At 45.6% G+C, this 19,112-nt stretch overlaps 1 protein-coding gene across 1 annotated transcript in view; it reads left to right on the top strand.

Moving 5' to 3' along the window:
• Window positions 1-9,569: 9,569 nt before the first annotated feature.
• SCARB2 (scavenger receptor class B member 2) overlaps window positions 9,570-19,112 on the top strand; it is a 76,406-nt gene continuing 66,863 nt past the window's right edge. Inside the window, exon 1 of the mRNA XM_007074830.2 lies at window positions 9,570-10,029. Coding sequence (XP_007074892.2) covers window positions 9,913-10,029 — 117 coding nt within the window. The 5' untranslated portion in view covers window positions 9,570-9,912. The remainder of the gene's footprint in view (window positions 10,030-19,112) is intronic.

The following is a 19,112-nucleotide window of genomic DNA, read 5'->3' on the forward strand; positions in this document are numbered from 1 at the left end:
TGCTTCCATGTCTTGGCTATTGTGAATAATGCTGCAGTGAACACAGGGGTGCGTGTATCTCTTTGAGACCCTAATTTCCATTCCTTTTAATACATACTTAGAAATGGGAATCCTGGAATCATGCAATAAGTTCTAATTTTTATTTTTTTATTAAAAATTTTTTAATGTTTGTTTATTTTTGAGACAGAGAGAGTGTGAGCAGGGGAGGGATAGAGGGAGAGGGAGACACAGAATCTGAAGCAGTCTCCGCGCTCCAGGGTGTCAGCACAGAGCCCGACGTGGATCTCGAACTCATGAAACGCGTGATCATGACCTGAGCCGAAGTTGGACACTTAACCGACGGAGCCATCCAGGTGGCCCTATTTTTTATGTTTTGAGGAACCTCCATACTGTTTTCCACAGTGGTTGCACCAATTTACATTACCACCAATAGTGCACAAGTGTTCTCTTTTTTCCACATCCTCACCAACACTTGTTATTTTTCTGTTTTTTATTTTTTGTTTTTGTTTTTTTGATAATGGCCAAGGACCTTCATTCTTAAATGTGCAGTTTCGTTTTTAGGTTTCACACACAGATATTAGTATGCCAGATAGTTCCCTCAGGGTTGTCACCTATTGTTAAAGAGTTTGGAACTAATTCCACAATATCACCCAGCATAGGTTAAAGAATAGGTTTTATTAGTGAAAAAGAGAACTCACAACACCAGGGTCAAGGCTGGTGGACAGTGTGAAGCTTCTGTTCTAGAGGAGAAAGCTACTCCCCACCACCCCTTCTTTCTCTACCCCCAATCCTCTCACCACCAGAATAAATCTCCCTTTTTGTAGGACAAGTGTGAGAAAGTGGCCTAGTTTGTAAAGGAGTAAACATATGGCACAGTGCCAGGCCTTCTGGATTTAAGGTTTTGTCTCTCTCTCTCTCTCTCTTTAAAAAAAAATTTTTTTTTAATGTTTATTTTTGAGAGAGAGAAACAGAGTGCGAGTAGAGGAGGAGTGGAGAGAGAGGGAGACACAGAATCTGAAGCAGGCTCCAGGCTCTGAGCTATCAGCACAGAGCCTGATGTAGGGCTCAAACCCATGAACCACAAATCATGACCTGAGCTGAAGTCAGATGCTTAACCAACTGAGCCACCCAGGTGCCCCTTTCTCATTTTTTTAAGGTTGTATATTTAAGTAATCTTTGCACCTGATGTGGGGTTCGAACTCACACCCCCGGGATCAAGAGTCGCATGTTGTACTGACTGAGCCAGCCAGGCTCCCCAGAGTTTTGCCTCTTTGTTGGAGTTGATTAGGAATGCCAGCTGCCCTGTACCTGGAGATCCTGAAGACCTGTGGGATAGTCTCCTATGAGGAGGTAAGGAAAGCTGAGAGGAAGTTGCCGTCTCATGGGTGCTGTCTCTGCTGAGACAATGAGGGAGCTTCTGGGGTCCCTGCTGACCCCAGGTGAACACACATTCTTGGATTGTCCTGCTTCTTATACAACAGAGAATGTACTTATAACTGGTTATCCCTTTTATCTTCTCCCTGGGGAAGAAAGGAGCTAGCACTTTCTAGAATTGTTTTACCATCACTGAATTTTCAAAAGATCTTATTCAAAGAGTGATTATCACTCAAATAAAATGGCATATGAGAAAGAAAAAAACAACCCTTGGGGGTATTTGATATCTATACATCTCTTCCGTATTCTCCCCCATCGTCTCATGAAAGTCCAATGTGAGATGTGTTTTTTCACGGAAGTGAAATTCACATAACATAAAGCTAACTATTTTAAAGCGCACAATTCAGTGACATCAGCATCTAGTTCCAAAATTTCATTGTTGTACAACAGTGTGATATCTAGTTCCAAAACTTCATCATCCCAAAAGAAAACCCTGTGCCCACCAAGCAGTCCCTCCTTATTTCCTCCTCCCCCTGTCCCTGACAACTGCCAATCTTTTTTCTGTCTCTGTGAATTTACTTATTCTGGATATCTCACATAAATGGAATCATATGCTATGTGACCTTTTGTGTGTCTCTTCTTTCACCTAGCGTACTGTGTTCAAGATTCTTCCATGTTGTCGCATATATCAGTACTTTGTCCCTTCCTGTGGCTGAATCATATTCCCCTGTGTCTATATAACACATTTGTTTATCTGTTCATTGGCCAAGACATTTAGGTTGTTTTCCCCCTTAGCTATTGTGAATAGTATTGCTATCAACATTTATGTACAAATATTTATTTGAGTACCTATTTTCCAATCCTTCTGGATGTAAATTTGAGTGGAATTTCTGGAATATATGGTAAGGCTATGTTTAACTTTTTTTAAAAAAGCATGATTGGTATCCTTTCTCCTCCGGCTTAATGAGAAATGCAGGAAAACAGTGCTACTCAAGATAGCTTGCAGTATAGAGGAAGCAATCACGAGTCATGAATATTCTAAAACATTTTTCATTGAGGCTCCAAAGACAGTGTTTGCTACTTATCAGGGAACTGGAAATATTTCTAAACCAATAGTTGTATAGTTAACTGAATAGCAATCTTTTTTGATGTGGGATTCACACAGGAGGCTTCTGGGTAATAATTTCAAAGAGGTCCAGGGAATGCGGCTCTAGGCTAGAGGTGAGGGACATTATTTTTACCCTTTCCAGAATTTAGTATCTTAACCCCCACTCCCAGCCCTTTCCACAGTCCCAAACACTTCCTTTCTACCACTCAGGGCAGCCCTTGGCAGGACCCTCTTCATACCCCATTGCCACCCCCCGCATCCCCCCATCCTCCCACCTTACCCCTGGCCCAGATAGATACTGAGTAAACTTGACTTTTTCATTTAAAACAACTTCTACCCATGCAGTAAATCATAAAATAATAACTGTAAACTCTTGGGTTGTTTATTTAGCCCTGATTTCATAATGTGCAGCAACAGATAGCCCTGATATTTTATAATATGCCACACTGAGTTGAGCAACTGTCTAAACACAACTCAAACCTCATTTGCTTCTAGAAAGTACCATCAAACTACCTCAAATGACAAGAGATAATACTTTTCACATCAGGGCATACACTGGAAATTATATTTTAGCTACCTTGAGGCTGAGGGGAACCAGCAGCTCATTCCTGGCTTGCTACCCTAGTCCAACATCAAGTTCAGGCAGGCAGAAATATGCTCTCTCAAACAGACAATGCCAACCTCACTGCCCCTCCTGGTTGCCCATGTCACTGAGAATGATGGTATTGTCACAGCTTTTTTTTTTTTTTTTAATTTTTTTAATGCTTATTTATTTTTGAGAGGGAGAGACAGAGTGTAGCAGGGGAGGGGCAGAGAGAGAGGGAGACACAGAATCTGAAACAGGCTCCAGACTGAGCTGTCAGCACAGAGTCCGATGCGGGGCTCAAACTCACAAAACACAAGTTCATGGCCTAAGCAGAAGTCGGATGCTTAACTGACTGAACCACCCAGGCACCTCTTTCTTTCTTTCTTCCTTCCTTCCTTCCTTCCTTCCTTCCTTCCTTCCTTCCTTCCTTCCTTTCTCTCCTTTCTTTTTCTTTCTTTCTCCTTCCTTCCTTCCTTCCTTCCTTCCTTCCTTCCTTCCTTCCTTCCTCCCTTTTTTAAATGCTTATTTATTTTGAGAGAGAGAGAATCCCAAGAGGCAGGGCTCAATCTCATGTACCGTGAGGTCACGACCTGAGCTGAAATCAAGAGTCAGACGCTTCACTGACTGAGCCACGAAGGTGCCCCACCCCCTTTTTTAAAACCAATTTTCACTGCCTTCCTTTTGCTCTCAGAAAACCTGAGGCTGGAAATCCCAATAAGGAGTTAAGTGGCCAAGAGCCCAGCTTACCTGTGTGAGGGACTTGGGTTTCAGTACTAGCTTTTCTTCTTACTGGCCATGTGATTTTGAACTAATTTGTCAACCTCTCTGTGCTTCAGTTTCCTCATTTTTATTTTTTAATTTTATTTAAAAATTTTTTTTAAAGTTTATTTATTTTGAGAGGCAGAGACAGCACCAGTAGAGGAGGGGCAGAGAGAGAGGGAGAGAGAGAGAATCCCAAGCAGGCTCTACACCTTCAGCAAAGGGCCTGATGTGGGGCTCAAACCCACAAAGCCACGAGATCGTGACTGAGCCGAAACCAAAGAGTCAGATGCTTAACTGACTGAGCCACCCAGGCACTCCAGTTTCCTCATTTTAAAAATTGAGATCCAGTATCTACAGGGCTCTGTTAAATGCCCTGTTAAATGAAATAAGGCAGGCCCAGCATCTACTACATTGCCTGCACACATACAAGCAGTGCATAATATCATGGACATAATAACCATTTTCTGCCCACTATTTCTTTCCTCCTCCGTGCTCCTCTGCCCCCACCCCATGCTCCCCACCACACACACACACACACACACACACACACACACACACACACACCCCACACACACACACCCAGCCACACACAGACACACACATTCTGTCAGAAGAGACTATGGCCTGTGGCTTGGGCCGGGCGGGGGAAGAGAACAAAGCAAATAGGCTGTGCCTTCCCAGTTGTTACATTTCAAAAACTCTGCATCCTTAGAGGAACAAGAAAAGAAACATAATTTGAAGAGGAGGATTCTTACTTCTGCATGACCCTCATCAGGATAAAACCCACACAAACTAGAAAAGACTCCTTTAACTTAGGGTGCAAAGATGGTGACAGGGAAGCCACAGGGCTTCCTGGCTGAAGAGGCAGCAGACAGGGCCATGGACAGCTTCACAGACCCCTTCTGCTCTGGCACTCTTGGAGTGGGATATATAAATGATAAGAAAGCTCTAGTCCAGGGGACTGTAACTTATCTCATAAGGAAATTCTGTAAATGTTAGAAGTTTGGGGTGACTGGTGAGATCAGAAGGATGGAAAGAGAAATTTTTTCCTATGAATCCTGCATTGCTCAGGTTAAGGGCACTCCACAAATGTTTAGAAATAACAAATATTGGGGCACCTGGGTGGCTCAGTCAGTTAAGTGTCCCACTCTTGATTTTGGCTCAGGTCATGATCTCATGGTTCATGGGTTCAAGCCCCACGTTGGACTCTGCACTGACAGCATAGAGCCTGCTTGGGATTCTCTCTCTCCCTCTGTCTCTCTCTACCCCTCTCCCATTTGTACTCTCTCTCTCTCAAAAATAAACTTAAAAAAAAAAGGAAATAACAAATGTCAAGTCATGAGGGTGTGATGGTACATTTTATAGATCACCTTCAAATAATAGTAAGAAAGCCAGGAACTTTAGAAACCTCTTGGAGCCAAGCCCATCACAAAGTAAGGAACACCCAGGGCACTTCCATTCTGTTTTAGGCTCCTGGAATTCTAAAATAATTAATAAATAACAAAAAGGGCGTTTCGGTTATCTATCACAGCCTCACAAACTACACAGCCATTCATTTGCTGTGTGGAGTCTGCAGGGATGGCTCGTCGTCTCTGTTCCACATGGCATGTGCCTGTATTCATCTGGGGGCTTAGATGGGCTGGGACATCCCTGATGGCCTCTCACTCTCCAGAGTCTCGCTCTGGGTGGCCTCTCATCACCCAGTGGTCTAGTCTGAGCTTCCACCATGGGAGTTGGATTGCAAGGTGAAGGAAGGAGCTGCCAGGCCCCTGAGGGCCTAGACCGGGAATTGGCACACTGTCCATTCCATTCCATTCTCCTGGGTGAGGCAGGTCACAAGACCAGCCTGGACTTAAGGGGTGAAGAAGAAACGCCACCTTTGATTCCAGGAGCAGTAGGAGCCTACAGAGAAAGGAAGAGTTGTTGACTGTCAGGTTTGGAGATTGTCTACCACACCTGTTAAAACCGTGGTGCACTTTAAATGTTGACATTGAACACGTTAACACTTTTCACGCAAAAGTCCGCAATGATGATACAATTAACCTCTTTTGCATATATCCATATTCTAAATTTAATGTGGGGCCCGAAGAGCCCTTCTTGCTTCTCCTGTCTCAGAGTCTGTTGTCCTAGAAACTTTCTTAAGAGTTTGTGAAGTTTTTTCTCTTCCCGAGTCGTGAATGACTATGAAATAGTCATTCACAAGGGCACTCGTTCTTCTCAAGTTCCTGTTTTTCTGATTTTAGGAATAGAGAGGTCACTGGGAACATTCCTGATTGTCTCCCTTCCAGGGCGCCAGCCTCCTCATCTAACCAGTGGCAGCAGGAATCTCTTCCCACACCACCTGACCCTCTAAAGAGTGATTATTAGGGGCTATTAGTCTGTGTATCTGCCTTGGAGTCACCACTCCCTATATGTAGAGGTGAGTCTCACCTGTGGAGTGAAATGATTCTATAGCACGAGGGGATTTTTATTAATGCCAATTAGCAGTGGAGGTGACACATCCTATAGATCAGAAATAAGGAGGATGTTCCAAGGGGCTTTGGGAAGCTTGTATGAGAATTTGGGGGCTTTGGGCATAGTCCCTATCTGTAGCTGCCATGGGGTGGAGAAAAAGACAGACCTGAACAGAAAGACAGCCAGGCCAGGCGCTACAAAGCTGTGTCAGCTCTTTATGATATGACAGAAATTGCTGTGGGATCACAGACTGCTATTTGGGGAACATGCGTTTTTTGGTTTTTTTTTTAAAGCTGTTTATATTTTCTGTAATTAGGTCCTTTTTGTTCTCTGTTAGTGTTTAGTACATTTTTTAAATGCTAGTCTGGTCAGCTGTACTAAGAGGAACCAAGAAAGAGGTTTTTGTCCAGTTTGGACCAGAGTTTTAAAGGGGAAGCAGCTTATGAACCGCCTGACATAGTTGAAACAATGGAGTCATGTTGCCTGAGCGAGAGAGCCTCAGACTGAGGGTATCAGAGTTGAAAACCCTTGTTCAGAGACTCTCACCACACCGAGATGTATTTATCAAATCTGGGCCCATCTCTCCATCCTCGTAGTCTGTTACTCCTCTAGTGGCCCAGACAAGAGGCAAAAAGGAACCTCAATGAACAATGAGAAGGAAGAGTGCACTGGGATTGGTGGCCCAGGGCTGCGGTGGGTGTTAGAGTTTGCTCTCAAGAATAGAGCTAGCAAAAAAAAAAAAAAAAAAAAAAAAAGAATAGAACTAGCAAACAGAAAATCCAGTATTAGTGGGATACAGGGGAGGAAGGGTTCAATTTGAGCGTGAAGTGCTGGCAGCCAAATAGGAAGGAAGTTTACCAGATCTTTTTTCTAGTTAATGAGGGAGAGGACACCCACCATCTGCCGAGGACCCCAACCATTGCCTAGGAAGGGGACGAGCAAGGGTGAGTGGGCTAGCATGGTCCCCGAAGCAAACTAGGGCACAGGGAGAGCTACGGTAGATAGCTGGGATCTGGAGCAGAGGGGGGACATGACTGAGCATTCCCACGGCAGGTCTGGGGGTAGGCAAATGCTGCTGATTGTGGGCACCTGAAGACTGGGGACCACCCAGGCACCAAGGCTTGAAAGAGTTTCTCATTCCAGACCCCACCCCACCCCCAGGCCTGGTTCTTGGGGGCTGCTGCTCAAAGACCTTTGGTAGCTGCAGCTGGGTAGAGCTGGGATTGGGCACCATTGTCACTGTCAATGCCCCAGGTTTAGGTCTGTTCCAGTTATCTAAACCTGAGTAACACATGAGGCTAAACCTTAGTGGATTAAAACACCAACAATCCTTTATTTTGCATTTCAGGCAGGGCAAGGCAGGGACCACTGTGCTCCATATGTCTAGGGCCCATGACTCAAATGGCTGGGTACCACAGGGGGCTGACTGGGCATCTCTCTTCCTGCAGGCTCAGGCCATCTCCCTGCGGTCTCTCCTGTGTTCTCTCCAGCATGGAGTTCTCAGGATAGCTAGACCTGATGGTGGCTCAGGGCTCCAAAATTTCCAGATGCCCAGGCAGAAAGAAATTACAAGGCCTTTTTCATCTGGTTTCAGAAGTTCCAGGATATGTGATTTCTACCATATTCCATTGGTTTAACAAATCACTAAATTCGGCCCAAATTCAAAGGTAAAAGGTGAAGACCCCATCTCATAGCTGGAATGTCAAAGAATTTGCCATCATTTTTAATCATCTCACCAAGTCCTTAACAAAGTCTCCCCAGTGAACTCCCTGTCTGCAGATTCTCATTGATGGCAGCTGGGAGGCAGCAATGCACAGGGTAGGAAAGGCAGGAGCTTTGGAGACTACCAGGTGCGCATTCTTGTCTAGACAGGCTCCACCATTCAGCAACCGGTTGAGCTTGTTAGGTTACTTACCTTTCAGAGCCATGGTGTCCTTGTGTGTCAGATGGGAATAATAATACAATAGTGACCAAGAAAACGTACTTGTCAGATCTTCCAGTGCAGAACATAAGTGACCCACGGATCTGTCCCAGAGGCTGAGATCTGACATCCGTCCTCTGATATTCATCCCCAGCATGGTGCAGAGGCCATTTTCCTGGGGCTGCTCCTATCCCATGACTAAGTGCAAGAGGTCTTTTCCTGGGAGATGCTGGACTCCTGGGACAGGCCAGTTTAGCTTGAGGACCCCCTACAGCCTTGCGGAAGTCTGTTAGAGCTGCACTGTAGTATAAGAAGCTTCCTTCCACTCAACCTTCCTTCCTTGCCTCTCTACATAGGTCACACCTGTATCCTGGGTCCAGCTGTCTGGCTATGTTCCCTTCTCAGTCTCTTGCAGAGTGGCAATGTGTAGCCCTGCTTTGGCGGGGGGGGGGGGGGTTGTTGGGGAATGGGACAAACAGCCACCTGGTCACATGGTTGCTGTGAGTTTAAATAATGGGTGTCTGTAAGCACCTAACTAAAGGCTGGCATATAGGTGACATTCATTCAACTAATATTGAGTCCCTGCTGTGTGCAGGCTTTGGCCTGTGTGCCTGGGACATAATGGTGAGCAAAACAAATAGGAACAGTGTCACGGCCACTTGCTTGAGGCTTCTTACTGTAGCGTCTCACAGCTGAGGGATAAAGTCCCAACTCTTCTAGGGGACACAAAGAGCCTTTCAGAGTCTGACCCTAAGGGACCTCAACACCTCCCACCCTGCACTCTGCACACCTGAACCTAGACTCAAAAGGAATTTTTCTTTCCTCCTTCAATCTTGCTCTTTCATGCCCAATGTCTTAGCACACTTTTTTCCTCTCCTTGAAATACCTCTCACACCCTTGCACACACCCCTTCCACATTCCCCAAGATCCATTTCAATTGTGGGGTCCTAGGTGCCCCCCCCTCCCGGGGGGCAGAACACGCTTGCGGGCACAGATCTCAGCACGCACCTCGGAAGAGCACTTGTAACATTGTGCATGAACTGCTGTAACAGTGTCCTGCTAACTGGTGAGCCTGTCTAGAGCAGGGGCAATGTGGTATCCACCCCGCATCCCCAGTGCTTGGCACTTGGTAGGTCCGCAGTTCACTCGTGCGAAGCGTCTATGTGAATGGCTGTGGGAGTCCAGGCGAATTTCCGGAGTGACCCGGGCGGGCCTGCGTCGGGGAGGCGGGGGCGCATCTGGGCTCGGCCGCGGTCCGTGAGCCGCAGCGCCGGGGGGCCGCCCGGGACGCGCGCGGCTCGCTCGGGCCGAATCGCGGCGGCCGCCGCGGGGCACATGACTGCGGGCTCAGCCTCCGCCCCGCCCGTTTCCCCGCGCAGCTGCTGGCCGTCGCCTCCCGGGGCTGCGGCGAACCGGGCCGGCGAGCGTCACCGCCCTGCGCGCTCCCTCTCTCGCTCCTGACTAAGCGGGGCCGGCGCCCGACTGCCCGAGCGAGGGAAACCGAAACCGAAGCGGGTCGTCCCCTCCCTGGGCCGCCAGGCAGGCGCGCGGGAGCCGGAGCCCAGCCGCGGAGCCGGGAGCCGCGCGCAGAGCCGGGACCGCGGGCACCTCGGGGTCGCGGGTGTTGAGGCCGCTGCAGCGGCGGCCCCTCCCTCCTTTCTGTCGAGTCGCCGGCCCGCGAGGCCCGGCCCGGGAGCGGCGCGCAAAATGGGCAGGTGCTGCTTCTACACGGTCGGGACGCTGTCCCTGCTCCTGCTGGTGACCAGCGTCACACTGCTGGTGGCTCGGGTTTTCCAGAAGGCCGTGGACCAGACCATCGAGAAGGTGAGGCTGGCGAGGTGTGTGTGTGTGTGTGTGTGTGTGTGTGTGTGTATACGCGCGCGCGCTCCCGTGTTGGGCGGGGGACACTTCCAGCCCACCCTCGGACTGCTGTACCTCCTGCAAAGAACATCTGCACCCCGGCAGACCCTCCCGACCAGAGCCCTCCTTTCGTATTTGTCTTCTCGAGGTTGGTAGGTAAGGGTTCAAGAAAGATGGGGAGGAATAATAGGATAAAATTATGGGTCTAGACTTTTTTTTTTTTTTAAGCTTTCACTTACATTCTATCATTTGCATACCCCTCCACGCCCTCTCTACGCCCCAGTCTCAGCTCGGCCCAAACATATTTCCCACCCACTTCATGAAAAAACAAAACTAAATGAAAAACACCACAGCCCAGGCAGGTTTCTTGGCTGCTTGCTGTGGCCTTTGAAGTGGTGTAGGGCTGTGAATGAGAAGCGGGTGTGCGGTCTATTGTGTTCTTGCCTTCCTGGACTGGGCAGGGCAGTCAGCAGAGAGGGCAGGCCTCTGGACTGGGTAGCATTTCAGTCCATCGGAGTCTCCGCAAGGTACCTTCCAACTAAGCATGTGGTATCTTGTACCCATCGTCTGTGTTGCTTTGTCTCACTTTGGATTCTTGTTCTTCTTAAATTACCATAAACTTCAGGCAAGGATGCATTGAGGTTCTCGAAAGAATCTGAACCTGTCTTTTAGCCTAGATGAGTGGCCTGGAGAGCTGATCATTTCAGAAGACGTGTGGGTCATTTGACTTTACCAGTGCTCATGCCTTCTGCCCTTTCACACACACCCACCAATCTGTGTGGAAAGAGGAACAAGAGAGAGTTACTGGGATCACTTTTTCCTTAAAAAAAAAAAAATAATAATTGGAGCAGCCTTTCTTGTTAGCACCGATAACCACAAGTTTAACTTCTGCCACTGGTTTTCACTTGCTGCTGGATGGATTAAAAAAAAAACAAAACAAAACAGTTTGATCACTGAACTCCCAGTCAAGTTGTGTCATCCAGGTGGCAACAGACATGTTCCTTTATTTTTTTAATTTTTTTTTAATGTTTATTTATTTTTGAGACAGAGAGAGACAGAGCATGAACAGGGGAGGGGCAGAGAGAGAGAGGGAGACACAGAATCCGAAACAGGCTCCAGGCTCTGAGCTGTCAGCACAGAGCCCGATGTGGGGCTTGAACTCACGGACCATGAGATCGTGACCTAAGCCGAAGTCGGACACTTAACTGACCGAGCCACCCAGGTGCCCCCAGACATGTTCCTTTAATAGAGGTCATGAAAAGCCATCAGTTACTTAAAGTCTGGCAGTTAAAGGTAAATTAAAAAAAAAAAAAAGTCATGGTAAAGCATAATTTAATTTTAAAGTTTATGTTAAGGAAACATTAAGTTCACATTTTTTATTAAAGTTTACTTATTTATTTTCAGAATGAGAGAGAGAGAGAGAGGGAGGGGCAGAGAGAGAGGAAGAGAGAGAATCCCAAGTAGAGTCTTTGCTCTCAGTGCAGAGCCCCACATGGGGCTTGATCCCATGAACCATGAGATCATGACCTGAGCCGAAATTAAGAGACACTTAACCGACGAGCCACTCAGGCGCCCCTAAGTTCACATTAGTAAGGGAAGATGAAACCCACTGTCTGAGCTTCTCAAAGACCACTGTTTTCCCTGAGTACCCATGAAGGAAGAAAACTAAATAGCATCTTTTCTGCTCTTGGCCACCTGCAAATCCATGGCAAGATTGTTTAGGGATATAAACCCTTCCCTGGATGACCAGAGTTAAGCAATGCAATTACAGTCCCTATGTGAATCTTCTTGTGTGGCTTTAAAAGGCTGTTTCAGAAGAGCCCTATGAGAGGAGCTGTCTCCCTGGTGCCTCAGATGTTACCAGCCCTCAGATGCTCTGTGGGTCTCCATTTCATGGACAGGTAGGGAGGTGGCTGTACAGCAGTTTGCCTGGGCCTTGAGTTTGCACTGATACTTGGTGATTGGCTTTTTTATCTGGTTTTCTCTGTGAGGAATGGACTCTGATCAGACTAATAAATCATAGTACAGGGGAAGTGGATTTTCAGAATTGCCCAACCCCGTTAAAGAACACCATGCAAGGTGGCATATACAGTTAAATGACAGGGCTAGTTCCAGTGGACAGGAATGTTGCCAAGTCGGCCAGAGGGCATGCATGACCATCATTACCATTCTGTTCTCCCCGGTCACCTGCAGTGTGGTGGCCTGGGATAGTGGGACAGAGTAAGGACTCTGCGGTCTACACCCCTGGACATCAGTCCTGGTCCACCATGCTCTAGCTGCATGACCTTGGGCTAGGTTTCCTGATTCTGGGTTTCCCCATCTGTAAATGAGGATAAAAACAACTCACAAAAATAGAGAGGTTGTAGGAATTATTAGGGAAAATGGGTAATTTTCATGGGATATCTTTAGTGCTTTGTAAGTCAGTTTTATTTTTGTTAGAAGCCACATGCGCAAAGGAAAAATATATGAGATTTGAAGTCAGACATCCTGTATTCAAATCCTGACCTTACCATTTGCAAGCTTTTTGATTCTGGGCAAGTTACTGAAGTACCATGAGCCTCAATTTCATTTCTTGGGAAAGTAAGGATGTTAGCTATCTTAGGCACAGTGGTGCATTTACCATGAAGCACACAAAGCTTATGCTTGAGGCCCTCACATGCACAGGCCCTTCCAATAGCCTCCACCTAATTCTGTATCCAAAATTTTCTTTTTTCTTAGGAAGGGTCTCCTCACACTGTATAAGCTTCCCACAAACCCTGCCTCTGTGTGTGCTGTTGTGAGACTGAGGGAGGTAATCTGTGTAAAGCACCCGGGACAGTATCAGGCAGAGGATAGGTGATCAGTTACGGCTGCTGTCATTCTTTCCATTAGTATCATTATGGAATGATTCTTGACCTTAATATAGTTAACTTGACCTTAATATGCTTATAATGTAATCTGGTCTGATACTCCCAGTTTGTTTTTGTTTTTGTTTTTGTTTTTTCATCTGAAGATTTTCCATGCCCTGACTGGTCTATATCAAAAAAGAAGACAGGAAAGGGGAGAAATTCAAATGAATAGGTTTGGCTAATTGTGAGAAGCAAAGTAACATAATCCCTATTAAAATAATTTGCAGGGAGATTTTAAGATTAAAGGGAGATTTAAATTTTGCCCGGTGAATGGAGTGGAAGGAACCAAGACAATTTGATTCCATTCTTTGTTTATTTTTTGTTTTTGTTTTTGTTTTTGTTTTTGTTTTTGTTTTTGTTTTTGTTTTGAGAGTGAGAGAGAGAGAGAATGATCCGGGGGAGAGGAGCAAAGGGAAAGAGAGAGAGAATCTTAACCAGGCTCCATGCTCATGGAGCCTGACGCAGGACTCAATTCCATGACACCTGAATTCATGACCTGGGCCAAAATCAAGAGTTGGATGCTCAACCGACTGAACCACCCAGGTGCCCCTGGCTCCATTCTTGGCCTCGCTGGTTACCGCCTTGTATTGAGCAAGCCCTGTAATTCTTTCTGCTTCAGTTTTCTCAATTGCAAAACAGGCACAGTAATGTCTCTCTCGTTGTCTGCTCACACCCACTTCTTAGAGGATATTCTGAGCACTAACCAGGCCTTCTCTCTCAAGCGTATTGACTTCCTGAAGACAGAGCTTTGCAGAAACCATTTAACCTCTTTTTCTTCCTTGGAACCCGGGAGGGCAGATTTTTACGTTTTGTCTCCTTTGATGACCCCCCTAATTGTCCTGGCACTCAGCACACACTGGTAGGTACACAACAAATGCCTGTTGCCTCACATTTGATCATTGTAGTTGAAAGAGCAGTGTTCTAGGAATCAGCAGAACTTGGTTAACATTCTTTGTTTCTGTCATTATGAAATACTTGGGTGAAGTTGAGCAAGCCCAGTAGCGAATATTGAACCCCTCAAAAAACCTCGGGTTTCTCATTTTGAAATAACACCTGCCTTAGAGTTGTCGCCAGGAGTGAAGTAAAAGGATTGCTGGAAAAAAGCACCTTGCGGAGGGCCCAGATGGTAACATTTGTTACTGTTTTCAGCTATCGTTTTCTCATCTGTGAACTGAAGCTTATGTCGAGAGAAGGTTCCTTCTAGCTCCAGACTTCTGAGATTCTGTGCCTCAGGCGTGTGAGCTTTGTTTAAGAGCAACATTGCAGCTCAGAATATTAAGCTTGCCCTTAGACGCATGGACAGTTTGAACGCCTCCCAGAAATGGGGCTGCAGTGCCAGCCAGAGTCAGGGCTGGTGAAGAAGAAATGGGCTGGCAAGGGAGCCAGTGAGAAGAAAAGAGACGGCTCACAGGTTTTCCTTCCTGTACCCAGGCCAAGGAAGGGTGAAAGCATTCGGTGTCAGGGCTGAGATGAACAGGACAAATATACTTATCCTTGGCTGGGACCTGAGGCTCTGGGCAAGCGACATCAGCTAGCCTCTTTTAGGAGCCATGTAACTTGGGAGCCGTTCTGCTGATGCCTCAAAAAATGAGATACGATCACCGCTAAATTAACCAAATAACATTAAAGGTGGATATGTGGGGGTCTTCTTTTTTACAGTTGAATTAGTTAAACATCTTCACGTATGTGTATGTAAAGACAATCAACTGTATCCAATCTTAAAAGGATCTTTCTTGCATCTCCTGAATTGCCTGTTTTCAGGGTTATGACGACTTAGGACCTTAGAATAAGAAAAAACCTTAAGCACCACTTAATCTGTTATTTTACAGTCAAGGAACCTGAGCCTGTGCCAGTTTTTTAAAAAATTTATTTAGTGAGAGGGGGAGAGCAAGCGAGTGCGTGGGAGAAAGCAGGGAAGGGACAGAGAGAGAAGGACAGAGAAAAAGAGAGGGAGAGGGAGAGAGCATGAGCAGGGGAGGGGCAGAGAAAGGGGGAGAGAGAGAACCCCAAGCAGGTGTCTCACGTCCAATGCAGAGCCCGATGATGGCTCGAACTGATGAACCAGGAGATCATGACCTGAGCCAATATCAAGAGTCAGACGCTCAACTGACTGAGCCACTTGGGCGGCCCCAAGCCTATGTCAGTTTTTAAATATGATGGTGGGTATCAAACTGCCTTTATATTTATGTGCCACTAGAAATGTAAATAACTGACTTATCAGAGGTTGGATGGAGGGGAAGGGGTAGGGTTAGGCATGTAAGCTGGATCTCCTAAATCACTTTTCCCACCCCAAGGATGAGCATATACTCTGTTGCCTGCAACAGTCCTGATTTATTTATACCTGTTGTCCTGGCATAATTACTGGCACCCTCTTTTCTTTTAAAAGATCCTTGGTTTGGAGCACCTGGGTGGCTCAGTCAGTTAAGCGTCTGACTTTGGCTCAGGTCATAATCTCAGGGTTCGTGGGTTCGAGCCCCGCATCTAGCTCTGTGCTGACAGTGTGGAGCCTGGAGCCTGCTTCAGATTCTCTGTCTTTCTCTCTCTCTGCCCCTCCTCTGCTCACATTCTGTCTCTCAAAAATAAACATTTAAAAAAATTACAGTTTAAAAGATCCTTGGTTTGGGATACCTGGGTGGCTCAGTCAGTTAAGTGTCCAACTTTTGATTTTGACTCAGGTTATGATCTCATGGTTTGTGAGTTCGAGCCCCACATCAGGCTCTGCACTGGCAGTGTGGAGTCAGCTTGGGATTCTCTCTCTCCCTTTATGCCCCTCCTCCACTAATGTTCTCTTTCTGTGTCTCTCTCTGTCTGTCTGTCTCTCTCTCTCAAAAATAAATAAACATTAAAAAAAATAAAAGATCCTTGGTTTGGATAATAAGTTCTATTCTCACATGCCACATTCTCCTCCACTTCTTAGCAATAAAGAGGAGCAAGAAGCTAAGGCCAACTCAAGCTGGCTGCAGAATGGTAATTTTTTTTTTTTTGTAAAGCTGGAAGAGGAAGCTCCTGGAAGTCTAAGGGTGAGAACCACAGGACAGTAAGGCCTCCTAAGGGTACAGTAGAAACTGGAAAGTTAGCAGGACCCGGGCACACTCTGTGTCCCCCCACTGTTCCTCTGGTTGCCCTACCGAATAGTTTCCTCTGTTTACTTGTTGGGCCCGGGCTGTTTACTCATCCAGTGCTTCCTCAGCCCCAACCCCATGTGACACTCCAGCTGCTGGCCTCCCATGGACATGGTTTATCTCTTGGTTTCTCCCTTCCAGATTTGTGACAGAGTAATGTGATTGGCTCAGCACGAGCAGAAATCATAGATCCTTAAACAGAGGCAGTAGTATCCTCGCAATATTCTTTAACTCTTAAGCAAAATTATCCAACCCCTCCTTGGCTCTTAGAAACATGATCTTGTGATATCAAAATCATATTATGTTTCTTTCAACATCTTACTAATTCACGGTGACCACGAATGCATTCATTATTATTGGCTAAGACAATGGAGTAAACCATTTGTTGTCAGTGTGGTCCCTAGACTCTAGGAATGACATCAAAATCACTTATGGAGTTTAAAAAATACAGATGCAGGGCATGTGGGTGGCTCAGTTAGTTAAGCGTCTGACTTGATTTTGGCTCAGGTCATGATCTCACAAGTAACTGAGATCGAACCCTGTGTGGGCTTTGTGCTGACAGCGAGGAACCTGCTTGGGATTCTCTCTCTCCCTCTCTCTCTGCCCCTCCACTGTTCATTTGCCTGCACACGTGCTCTCTTTCTCTCTCAAGATAGATAAATAAACGTTTAAATAAAGAAAGTCAAAATAAAAAGTACAGATGCTACCAGCCCTGCTGAATCAGACTCCTTAGGCCTGGCACCCAAGTTGAAAAGCAGACTATGAAGGGGCATCTGGGTGGCTCAGTCAGTTAAGCCTCTGACTTCAGCTCAGGTCATGATCTCACAGTTCGTGGGTTCAAGCCCCACGTTAGTCTCTGTGCTGACAGCTCAGAGCCTGGAGCCTGTTTCAGATTCTCTGTCTCCCTCTCTCTCATCCCTCCCCTGCTCATACTCTGTCTCTCTCTCACTCACCCTCTCTCTCAAAAATAAATAAACATTAAAAAAACTAAAAAATAAAAAGCTAACCATCAAGCCCATGACTGGTTTGGATGGTGGTTATGGCAGCCCACATCTTCACTCCTCCAGATGGCATTTCCTTTTTTTTTTTTTAACCTTTGTATTTTATTCTTTATTTTTGTTTATTTTTCTGATAGGAAATACATGCCATCATAAAAAGTCAGATGCAACAAAAATTAATAAAACAAAGATAACTACTGTTAACATATTGTTAATTATTCCATGTTTTTATTTGTGCACACATACTAACAGATATACTTTACAAAAATGAGATGCTTCTGTTCCCACTCTATTTATTTTTAATTTCATCTAGTGAAGTTGACATATAAGAGAGATGATAATTCTAGTTGAGGATATTACTACTAGTGATTACTATTATTCTTCAAGTTTACATTAAAGGAAAGATGGGGGGAGGGGAAGGTGGTTGTTTGCGAGAACCGTTTTTGCTTTCTTGCTTAATAAAGTGCAAGATTTCATTCTGTCAGGCCACAGCAAAGGGGCCATCTGTTCTGCCAGACATTTGCTTGTTTCCTGGGGAAGAATCAGCAGGTGGGATTGTAAGAGCATTAATGAAAACATAGGATGTTGGCCAAGTGACTAGGCATTTATGGCCTGTATCTTCAAGATATATATATATACTAAATGAGGGGACCATTTTTCATCAAAACTGGTAACTAGTCAAAAGCAACTGAGGAAAATAAGGCTACTTTTGGTTTTTGCAGTCTATATCTAAAAATATTTACATATATACTTTGGCAGTCATTCATTTATTTAGCAAATATTTACCGAGTGTGGACCATTTGCGAGACAATGTGCTGGGAGCTGTGGATACAGTAATAAAGTAGACACAATCCCTACACTTACAGAATTTATAATCTAATTCAAATTTTTTGGGCTCAGGCCCCTTTACATTCTTAAACTGAAGACCCTAAAGAGCTTACATTTGTGTGAGTTATATCTATCAATATTTACAATATTAGAAATTAAAACGGGTAAATTTTTAAAGCACAAGAATACACAAACACGTATTAGCTGTCAGAGAGCAATGACATCATTATATGTCTGGTGACCTCTAGAAAACTGCACTCTACACTCATGAGGGGATGAGCATGAAAAGGGCAACTAATGTCTTAAGATTATTAGGAAAATAGTTTTTAACCTTGTGGACCCCCTCAGAGGGTCTTGGGGACCCCCAGGGGCCCTCAGGCCACACTCTGAGAGCTGCTGATCTAGTTTTCATTTAATTAATTATGACAATTTTTAGAATAACTTTAAAAAATAACTTCATATCCCTGTTGTTTCTGTAAGAACAGTTTGGAAACTATGCTATTAATGTCTTCAAACCACGAGGATTTTGTCTAGTGTGTTATACACATGTTCCTTTGGTCTCCGCACAAGTCCATGGTTAAAGATGGTAGTTTGGGTCATCAGAGATGCAGGTTCAGTGAATCCCCTGCTTTCCCTGTGTGCTGATCAGACTAGACTAGACCATCAGCATCTCCGTAATTGAATTATTGCATAATTCCCCTCCAGCCTCAGCCCTGCCAGGGATTTTCGAAGGTGGGGGCCCTGCCAGTTTTAGCTTTGTGCCATCGTCCCTACCACCAAGTGCACCGTCACACAAAATACACGTTCAGTAAATATTACTCGGATGAGTGGAAGGACGAATAGACGAAAACTTACATCTTCGGGGATGATTTCCTTTGCATATTATTGCTCGGGTTGTTCTTCAGCTTCACGCTTTCATTACGCTTTGTAGACCAGTGGTCATTGATTGCCTCACTATACCTTTAAAATCTAGAAACTTCACCCAAGAACTCAAGTTTCCAGCCTCTCTTGAAACATGTGGATGCTGTGCGTGCTAGTCTGTGTCCACAGTCTGAGCAGAATGGGGCTGCCCTTCAGAGGGGACCTCCCTCCTGATTCCCATGGCCCTTCTCATTCCTGTTGGCTCCCTAACTCCGAGGCGCAGGGAAGGTGCCCTTTGTCATCGTGCCTGCCCTGTTGTCTCTCTTAGAGTAGAGAAAAATACCTGTTTG

Source organism: Panthera tigris, chromosome B1 (assembly GCF_018350195.1).
Source record: "Panthera tigris isolate Pti1 chromosome B1, P.tigris_Pti1_mat1.1, whole genome shotgun sequence".
In the NCBI taxonomy this organism is placed as follows: Eukaryota; Metazoa; Chordata; class Mammalia; order Carnivora; family Felidae; genus Panthera; species Panthera tigris.